The sequence below is a fragment of the Pygocentrus nattereri genome, chromosome 8 (genome assembly GCF_015220715.1).
Source record: "Pygocentrus nattereri isolate fPygNat1 chromosome 8, fPygNat1.pri, whole genome shotgun sequence".
Taxonomy (NCBI): Eukaryota; Metazoa; Chordata; class Actinopteri; order Characiformes; family Serrasalmidae; genus Pygocentrus; species Pygocentrus nattereri.
Window position 1 is genome coordinate 45,376,396 of NC_051218.1, and position 10,831 is coordinate 45,387,226.

At 47.8% G+C, this 10,831-nt stretch overlaps 1 protein-coding gene across 1 annotated transcript in view; it reads right to left on the reverse strand.

The window, feature by feature from the left end:
• thoc2 (THO complex 2) overlaps window positions 1-7,991 on the reverse strand; it is a 90,329-nt gene extending 82,338 nt beyond the window's left edge. Inside the window, exons 1-4 of the mRNA XM_037540326.1 lie at window positions 7,881-7,991; window positions 5,892-5,947; window positions 4,097-4,188; window positions 1,222-1,273 (exon numbers count right to left, since the gene is read on the reverse strand). Coding sequence (XP_037396223.1) covers window positions 1,222-1,273; window positions 4,097-4,188; window positions 5,892-5,947; window positions 7,881-7,945 — 265 coding nt within the window. The 5' untranslated portion in view covers window positions 7,946-7,991. The remainder of the gene's footprint in view (window positions 1-1,221; window positions 1,274-4,096; window positions 4,189-5,891; window positions 5,948-7,880) is intronic.
• Between the last annotated feature and the right edge of the window lie 2,840 nt (window positions 7,992-10,831).

A 10,831-nucleotide genomic window follows, 5' to 3' on the forward strand; every position in this document is an offset into this window, starting at 1 on the left:
CTTGAGTCCCGTCTCAGACTGCGAATTAAGGAATATTCATCATCCGGAGGTCGCCTGCCATGTAGGGCTGTGCTCCAAATAAGAGCAGTGAATGAGAGCCTCCTAGTTCACTGGCCACATCGCTTGTTTGTTTTATTAATAAAATATACTGGAGCAAATTCATTATGGATCATTACAAATACTTCGCTTCAAAAGTACCAAGTCACACAGATACCACGTTTACATGCATCCTAATCTGTTAACCTCTTCAGCTCCTCGGGACCACCGGTGGTTCCAAAACGCACTCGGTCATGTTCTCCATAACGTTCATACTCCATAAGCTCCATTCAGAAGCTGGGCGTCGTGTGAGGCTGTAGCTCTTCTCTCCAGTCTAATAGACGGTGACGTCATTTTAAACCCTTATAATAAAAGAAGCTGAACTCAGTTTGTTTTTCTACTGAAAGTCGACCCGTTTTTCCCCAAATCTGGGCTCTAAACTATAAACAGACGGCGTCTCTTCAGTGATCTGCTCTGGAAACATCACTTTTAGAGAACAACACAAAGAGCGTCGCAGATTTTTGGCTCTCAGCAGTGAATTGTGAGCGTGTAGTGATGTGGAGATCATAAAACACATGTTCTGATTATTTATAAGGAGAATAAGGGGTTAATAATCCGACTAACAGCTCAATCAGAATAAAATACATACATATAAACACCTCGATCAGAATAGTCTCACCACTCATAATACGCCTGCATTGTGCAAATACACAAATGAAAATGTGCACCGTTTCATATAAAACAATGGTGGAACTTTACTGGTTCTCCTCCCACTGGGGAACGATGAAGTCAACAAAACTCAGGTGTTTTAGAGGTTTGAAAAAAGTCCTTCTCTTGGGCTGCTTTTCCTAAACTTCTCCCCAGTTTAATCTTTCCAATTCCACCCATGAGCTACATCTTCCAACACCAGGAGGGTGAAGGCCGGCTCTTGAGCTGCGTGATGGGAGGACCATCCTATCCACCCTGGGAGAGCAGGGCCAGTTGTGCCAAGTAGTCACAGCAGTTAGTGGCTGTAGCATCACTGGAGACCAAGCGCTCAGTCTCCTGATAAAAGGGCCAAGGCTTTTAAATGATATGCTGATTCATGCTTATTATGACCACATGAATTAATGAGGTAAAAAAAGAGTCAGATTTAATATCAGGTTAACTTCAAATGGTTATGACCGCATTTCGGTCTCCACTTACCTAGAACACAGAAGACATCGGCTAAAATTGATGGCATGTCTTCTCGCAGCTCCTGAAACACAAACATAATTGGTATGTTAATGGGCCATCTCCACACTTCCGTGTTCGTTAACGCGGAAGAGTAAACAGCAGCATTAAACGGCTTCCGGTTGTACTGTAAACAACGGCTGATGCTGCCGGAAATCATAGCCGTGCTCCTAATACACCAATAATTACCAGAGTTTCCACTCGATCAGGTTTAAAAATGTTCAACTACAGCTGAAAAGCACCGCTCGTCACTTAACGAGACAACCAATCAAAAAAGAGTGAAGCTGAGCTGCAGGGTGTATAGGGGCTGTACAGTAGGATCGACTTACTCACACCTGTGATTAGAAATGTCCAAAATATTCATTCACTGGTGTGTTTACAATCCTGGAGATGTTCGTCGCAGAGGTTTGATTAACCTTTTTAACTCCTCGGAAAAACCAGCTGCATGAAGAGCCCCCCCCACCCCACCCCACCCCACCCAACCCACTACTGATGACTCGAGACCAATACAAGAGTACAAAAGGACTGCACTCTCATAAAGCAGAATGAAGGGGTAATCCATCAGCGGCAGGCTTCAGGTTCGCTTAGAACGGTAGTTTCATCATTCCTGATAAAGTGTCACTACAGCAGCAAAACCAATCTGCAGAGTACTTCTGCTTCCACACACGCCACGGATGAAAGACGCCGGTACTGAAGGAACACGCACTCGAGGTCTGATCTGAAAGTTTAAAAGTGAGTGCAACACCTACAAGACATCCGATTTCACGTCTTCCCCTCCGTTTGACAGCTTTCTGCAGCGCGTTCAAAACAAATAGTTGAAAAAGAAGCCAATTTACTTCACTGGCGGCTTTCACTCGCTGAAAAACGGCTTTCGCTCCTGAAGCGCAGGGGAGTTTCTCTGCATCACTGAATGAAAAAGGCTTTACCTCTCACCCCTTTTACCCCGACAGGTGAACAAATACACAAACGTCTCTAAGGCTTTGTTCACTCAGCAGGTAAAAGTGGCCCAAGTCTGATCTTCTTCTTCGTGTGTGACTCAGATGTGTGTCCGTGTGTCTGTGTGAACAGATAAACACACAATCTGACACTCAACTCCGGTTTGAGTCGCTCTCATATGTGGGACTGAAATCCGATCCGTATCCGATCTACGGCAGCGCGACTCTGAACAGCCAGATCGGAACTTACATTTACATTTACGGCATTCGGCTGACGCTCTTATCCAGAGCGACTTACAGTTTGATCATTTTACACAGGGAGGCCAAGGCGGTGTTGGGAGTCTTGCCCAAGGACCCTTATTGGTATAGTGTAGGGTGTTTACCCAGGTGGGGATTGAACCCCAGTCTACAGTGTAGAAGGCAGAGGTGTTAACCGCTACACTGACCAACCACCTACTTTATGTGAGTTTTACGTCAGTCTATCTCGACATTCGTCATAATGTGATGCTGCTGGGGCTGAGAGATTGAGAGAAATGTCCAAACACAGCGACACGAACAAAAGGAGTGACCTCGCCCTTTTTATGACTCGAACTCACCCATGCTGTCTCTGCAGGTCCGGTACTGATCTCCTGCTGTCTGAACTGAGCTGAACCTCATCACTGCATCTCCTCTCTGATTAACACTCACTGTGCAGTCTATCACAACTATTACAGTAACCCTGGTGCAGCTCAGAGTCAGTGACGTCTATAATCTGTGCTGTTAGACGTCCTCACACCACTCACTGCCTGCTGCCTGTAAATACAGCCGACCTCTCAAACAGACACTTTATTTCATTTCTCTTGTACTTTAACTTCTGACTAGATTTATTTCTATTTCGTGTTTTTCTGCATAGTTTGTGTAATTACATGTCTTGCTACTGAAACACTGCAATTTCCGTCCGGGATCAGTAAAGAGCGACTGATCGATCGATTAAGGTGTCATGTGGCTTCATCGTAAAATTTGAGCGCCGTTTATCTATCAGACAGACAGACAGACAGACAGACAGACAGAATTCTGGATGATGTGATGGGAGCTGAAACGCCGCTCTCGTTTTACGATGAAGCCACATGACGCCTTAATAAACACAGCTGTGCCTGGTGTCAGTGGCAGAGATGTAACTGCAGAAGACGGTTTGTTTGAGCAGTTTTATGAACACACGACTTCAGGCAAACTGTGGTCGAATTTAAAAGCAGTCTTGTGAAACACATGCGATTAATAACGAGCACGATAAATCATTAACGACTATGATGCAACAACAGCAACGTCTACCCGCCCGACTGAAGCTCACAGCATTTTGTAAAGGACCTGCCGCCCTCGTTTCCCAACAAGCGGACAAGCTTTCACTGGACTAGCCACACTGCGGGAGATCTGCAGCCTCTCAGTAACGTCAAGGACGAAAATCCATCCTTCATCACATCGGTGACTGTCTTGCAACCATCCAGACGTCAAGATAAGCAGGCAGCTTATGGAAAACGTTGGACAGAGCAAAATAAACCAGTTCACTTTCGTTAGTACGAACTGAACGGTGAACTAGTTCACTGTCAGCGTGAACTGGCACAACTCTGGTCAGGGAATGCAGCAATAATCACGCTGCGAGATGTTGGACCAAGGTTTCTATCACGGCTGGAGGTCTGTCGAAGGCTGTCTTTAGTGACGAAAGCACTAAAGCGCCCACCTTGAAGCACATCACATTAGATACTAGTCACTAGTCCACCGATTCTGACCTTCAGCTTCGCCACGGTTGCCATTAATACTTCTTGTGATAATTCGCAGCAGTTCTGAAGCATCCCCGGACCGAGGTGCGCGAGGTACCCTCCACTCAAACTTTAATAACGCAGATGAGAGATTACAGCAGTGAGCTGTGGAGAGCTCACCATAACATCAGCCAGGAGGCTGGCGGCCACGTCCACCTTGAGGCTGCCCTGGACGACATGCCAGCAAAGCTCATACAAGGCCGACTGGAGATCTAAGGGATGAAAGAGACACCAGATTACCCTCAAAAAAAGGATCATGAAACGATCAGGCATCACTGATTTTAAAGTGTTTGACACCGTTTATACCATTAAAAGCTCTCTAGATACATCGGTCAGGCGTAATATTCTGACCACCTCCTTGTTTCTACACTCACTGTCCATCTGATCAGCTCCACTTACTGTATAGCTGCACTCTGTAGTTCTACAGTTACAGACTGTAGTCCATCTGTTTCTCTGATACTCTGTTACCCTGTTCTTCAGTGGTCAGGACCCCCATGGACCCTAACAGAGCGGGTACTATTTGGGTGGTGGGTCATTCTCAGCACTGACCTGGTGGTGGTGTGTTGTGCTGGTATGGGTGGATCAGACACAGCAGCGCTGCTGGAGTTTTTAAACACTGTGTCCACTCACTGTCCACTCTATTAGACACTCCTCCCTTGTCGGTCCACCTTGTAGATGTAAAGTCAGAGACGACAGCTCATCTGCTGCTGCACAGTTTGTGTTGGTCGTCCTCTAGTCCTTCATCAGTGTTGGCTGGATATTTTTGGTTGGTGGACGATTCTCAGTCCAGCAGCGATACTGAGGTGTTTAAAAACTCCAGCAGCACTGCTGTGTCTGATCCACTCAGACCAGCATAACACACACTAACACACCACCACCACGTCAGTCTTACTGCAGCGCTGAGAATGACCCACCACCCAAATAGTACCTGCTCTGTGAGGGTCCATGGGGGTCCTGACCACTGAAGAACAGGGTAGCAGAGTATCAGAGAAACAGACGGACTACAGTCTGTAACTGTAGAAAACGGACAGTGAGCGTAGAAAGGAGGCGGTGGTCAGCATGTTCTGCCTGATCGGTGTAAATTTCCTCAAAATCTTGCATCATTAAGTAGAGGTCAGAGCGGTCATATTAAAACCTAATGAAAACAAACACACTGAGCTAAAGAACAGGGAAAAAATACAATAATACCAATTCACAATTTTCACAGTTCAATCTTTAACTAAAGAGCAGCTTTTCAAACTGGAGAGGTGTTCATGCTAAAACTGGCCTTTTCCCCCAATTTTACGCCTCTCTCATATGTATAGTCCCTATCTTTACATCTACAGCGTTATATAAAGATGTTGATATTTCAGCACTGCAAGATACCATGTACTTAAAGTATCAGCCATCAGCCCAACTCTCGTAACTGACAGCAATACTATTATGTAATTTAAGACACGCTGCAGACGTGGAGAAGCTGCTCCCCAGAGCTCTAATGCTGTCAAATCCACATCAACACATTTTACAACTTAAATACAGATATAATAAACATCTAAAATGAAAGCGTCAGCAGTTGTCAGGGCTCACGTCGTCGTTGTCCAGTGAAAAACATGCACCTTAATTTTTTTTGAGATTTTTACTTTTCTGCATCGTCTGAGCTCGGCAGGCGTCCTCTACACTGCGAGATCACGTCATGATGATTGGACCATCAGACAAGCTCCAAAACTGCTTAGGATCAAAACTTTTCCCATTAACTTACATTGAACGCAAAGACGGTTTTTGCCCTCTCCTGTAAAGTTACTCGCTTTTCACTGGACAGCGACGATGTTCATTAAGCTTCTAGGATCCGTTCCCGTCGGCAGTTAAGAGGAGAATCCGGTCGTCCTGTTCTGAGAAGCGTCGTGAGCAAGAGCCCAGATCTTATTCTCACACTCACCTTTAAGGAACACTTCACTGCTGGGCTTCCCTGCCAGATCCTGACACAGCTGCAAGCTGGGAACCAAACGCAGGACACGGATATATAATTAGACACATGTGATCTCAAAGGACGACACGTACACAGATGGTAGTCGCCACCAATATTCCTCCAATATTCCAGCTCCTTCACATGCCTGTCAAACCTGAAACCGGGCATCCACGTGGTCAGTGGCTGCGGTGGTGCTACTTAATGATTCAGATCGCTTTATTGATCCCAGGGGGATCAAAGTGCAGAGGGAAACCCAGAGGGAAACTGCAGTCATTACAGTGGCAACCGTTTGTGTCAAAGTTAAGTGATACGTCTTTAATCCCACCTCCACATTTAACCAGTGCAGTGAAACACCACATACACACACACTAGGGGGCAGTGAGCACACTTGCCCGGAGCGGTGGGCAGCCCTATCCACGGCGCCTGGGGAGCAGTTTGGGGGTTAGGTGTCTTGCTCAAGGACACCTCAGTCATGGACTGTCGGCTCTGGGGATCAAACCGGCGACCTTCCGGTCACAGGGCCAGTTCTCTGTGTGCAATGTGTGCACCTTTAAAGGGGCGGAGGCTGCGACAGTAAATATGAAACAGTGTATAAAGCAAAATTAATTACATTGATTAATTACTCAATTAATTACTCTGATGCAGCTCAGAGTCAGTGACGTCTATAATCTGTGCTGTTAGACGTCCTCACACCACTCACTGCCTGCTGTCTGTAAATACAGCCGACCTCTCCTACGCCACGGAAACAGACACGTTCATGCTTTATTTCATTTCTCTTGTACTTTAACTTCTGTCTATATTTATTTCTATTTTCCTGCATAGTTTGTGTAATTATGTGTTGCTACTGAAACACTGTAATTTCCCTCCAGCATCAATAAAGTTCTTTCTTTCTACCCATCCAGCACAGTCTCACAACGCCAGCATCAGGTCAGACGTTTCTAAGCTCAGTAATCGCTCCTCTGGTCAAGCCTCGCTTCCTCCACCACCTCCAAACTCAGCCTGGTGATCGTTTCCTCTGGTCAAGCCTCGCTGGAAGGCGGTCTGGTCTGCGGGCCACCGGCGCCCAGAGGCCGAGGAGCTCAGAAGAACCAACGAATTCAGAAGAACCAACAAACCGCAGAACACGACCGATTCGCCAGGAGCCGCCAGTGAAATATGACCAGGCCTGGCGGTCAGTAAATAAAACGCCCTAATGGAGCTGCTGGCGGACAAACCGCCGCCCAGAAAACACAGTTAGCAGCTTAGTTTAGCTTAGCGCTAGCCGCGCTATGAAGCGGCACAAAGTCCGTCGAGTTTCACAGACACGACGGGCTGCTCCCCGGACCGGGCTCGGCTGATGGAGCCGTTTTTCTGCTGTGATCCGTGTTTGACTGGCGATCAGCGCTTCTTACTGGGCCCGATTTGCTGTTTATGTTCCCACCGGGGCCGTTTCGCTGGTGACCGTCTGTCACTAGTGAACACAGAGAACCAGGCTGGGAATAAACACCGCAGTCGGCGGCGTCGCAGGTTTAGAAGGGACTAAGGACCCAGTTTAACCAGCTTCGACCCGGAGCACGGAGCCCGCTCTCTCTGTCCGGTAACCGCTGCAGCCACAGCCGCCGTTAGCGGTAGCTGCATTCGGCTAGCGGCTAAGTTAGCCAACCGCTGAGCTCCAGCGCCGCTGCCATCGGCGCCGCCGCGGAGACCCGAGACCCGCTCGTTAATTATAAACTCGCACGCGGCGAGCGGGCCGGGCCGGGCCGGGCCGGGCACCCAGGCGCAAGGCAGGCGGCTCAGCGGCCGTTAGCCTGCGGGCTAAAGCTAACGGGCGGGCAGCCGGAGAGAGACGCCGCGGTGACAATGAAGGAAGTCCCGCCGCTCCGAGACCCGCCGAGCCGCGGCGGCCGCTGCTCTCGGAATGAAAACCAACGCGGGGCGAAACCGGTTTCAGCCCGGCTGGTAAAAAAGATTCTCACTCACAAATCATTTCTGCCGGATTTTTCCCAGTTTTTGATCCAGTCCGCAGGGAGGACCGACGCCGCCATCTTCCCCACCACAACCGCGCTCCGCCCGGATGTCGAGCGGCACAGCGCCGGGTCAGCGGAGCAGCATAAAAGCGGGCATGCCGGGATGCCGGAGGACGGGGCGGGTGGGGGACACAGCAGAGCGCGGGCTCGGAGACGCGACACTGTTCAGAGAAAAGGGGTCTCAGTATTTCGAGAAAATGTGATATTTGGAGGATGAAGGGGACTAACTGTAGAGGGACTAACTATAGGGGGACTAACTGTAGGGGGTCTAACTGTAGAGGGACTAACTGTAGAGGGACTAACTATAGGGGGACTAACTGTAGGGGGTCTAACTGTAGAGGGACTAACTGTAGAGGGTCTAACTGTAGAGGGACTAACTGTAGAGGGACTAACTGTAAGGGGGCTAACTGTAGGGGGACTAACTGTAGGGGGTCTAACTGTAGAGGGACTAACTGTAAGGGGGCTAACTGTAGAGGGACTAACTGTAGAGGGGCTAACTGTAGAGGGACTAACTGTAGGGGGTCTAACTGTAGGGGGTCTAACTGTAGAGGGACTAACTGTAGAGGGGCTAACTGTAAGGGGGCTAACTGTAGGGGGTCTAACTGTAGAGGGTCTAACTGTAGGGGGTCTAACTGTAGAGGGACTAACTGTAAGGGGGCTAACTGTAGAGGGTCTAACTGTAGAGGGACTAACTGTAGGGGGTCTAACTGTAGAGGGACTAACTGTAGAGGGACTAACTATAGGGGGACTAACTGTAGGGGGTCTAACTGTAGAGGGACTAACTGTAGAGGGTCTAACTGTAGAGGGACTAACTGTAAGGGGGCTAACTGTAGGGGGACTAACTGTAGGGGGTCTAACTGTAGAGGGACTAACTGTAAGGGGGCTAACTGTAGAGGGACTAACTGTAGAGGGGCTAACTGTAGAGGGACTAACTGTAGGGGGTCTAACTGTAGGGGGTCTAACTGTAGAGGGACTAACTGTAGAGGGGCTAACTGTAAGGGGGCTAACTGTAGGGGGTCTAACTGTAGAGGGTCTAACTGTAGGGGGTCTAACTGTAGAGGGACTAACTGTAAGGGGGCTAACTGTAGAGGGTCTAACTGTAGAGGGACTAACTGTAGGGGGTCTAACTGTAAGGGGGTCTAACTGTAGAGGGACTAACTGTAGAGGGTCTAACTGTAGAGGGGCTAACTGTAGAGGGACTAACTGTAAGGGGACTAACTGTAAGGGGACTAACTGTAGAAGGACTAACTGTAGAGGGTCTAACTGTAGAGGGTCTAACTGTAGGGGGACTAACTGTAGAGAGTCTAACTGTAGAGAGTCTAACTGTAGAGGGTCTAACTGTAGAGGGACTAACTGTAGAGGGGCTAACTGTAGAGGGTCTAACTGTAGAGGGACTAACTGTAGGGGGTCTAACTGTAGGGGGACTAACTGTAGAGGGTCTAACTGTAGAGGGACTAACTGTAGAGGGTCTAACTGTAGAGGGACTAACTGTAGGGGGTCTAACTGTAGGGGGACTAACTGTAGAGGGTCTAACTGTAGAGGGTCTAACTGTAGAGGGACTAACTGTAGGGGGTCTAACTGTAGAGGGACTAACTGTAGAGGGACTAACTGTAGAGGGACTAACTGTAGGGGGTCTAACTGTAGAGGGACTAACTGTAGAGGGTCTAACTGTAGAGGGTCTAACTGTAGAGGGACTAACTGTAGAGGGTCTAACTGTAAGGGGTCTAACTGTAAGGGGACTAACTGTAGAGGGTCTAACTGTAGAGGGTCTAACTGTAGGGGGCTAACTGTAGGGGGACTAACTGCAGAGGGACTAACTGTAGAGGGTCTAACTGTAAGGGGCTGCTGTAACGCGTCGGGGTCTCGATTGCTGTCCTGGCGCCGGAGCTCCACTCACTCCCGTCTCTCTGTGGATCATTTTGATCTTCATCCTCACTGTCTGTGGAACTTCATGCCCTCTTTGAATGGGGGGAGATGAAGCCCCCGATAGCCGTGTAGACCACCCAGCCTGAGATTCTTCAACAACACAGACGGTTTCCTCCGAGTCCGTCCGGCTCTTTATAGTATATATAGATAGATATAGATAAACAGTTCCCTGCTCAGCCGTTTCAGCCGGTTCTTACACTGATACCAGGCTGGTGCTGATGAGCAGGAGAGACGGGGGGGCTGAGTGTTTCTTTATGGGGGAATCGATACGAAAGGGCAGCTCCACCAACTCAACGCCCCTCATTTAACACCAGGAGGCGCTGCTTCACTTTGCAAAGCCTTTGGCCACAATATTGACCTTTCCTGGTATTAATGTCGTAATTCTACGAGTTTTTTTCTTGAAGTGTACTATTTTTATATTTATTGACAGTGGCCCTCAAACTTTTTTCTCTACTTGTGTCCTTTCTTGCTTTTCGTGTTTCACATTATGGTATTCTCCAGGGTATATTTTGGTTTGTCCATCTGAATTTCCATGCACAAATTATTAAGCCAAATTATTCAGTAGCTGCATGAAATTAATGTAAATTTTACTTTATTTTTAGTAAAAGTGCCCTTCAAATGAACAGAACGTGTGTTTTATGATCTCCACATATCACCATATGCTTACAGTTTACTGCTGAAAGCCAAAAATCTCCGACGCTCTTTGTGTTATTTTATAAAAGTAATTTTTAAAGAGCAGGTCACTGAAGAGCAGTGGTGGACAGTAACTGAGTAACTGAGTAAATGTAATTGGTTTCTGTACTTTAGTATTTTTGGTGTTTCTGTACTGAAGTTTCTCCGTTCTGGGCGACTTTTTCCTTTCACTCCACTATATTTCAGAGTCTAATATCCGACTTTTTCCTCCTACATTTTGAGAAATCTGTGGTTCCTTTTGGTTTCTGTGTGTATAAAAACGTAACATGTCAAAACGAAATACTT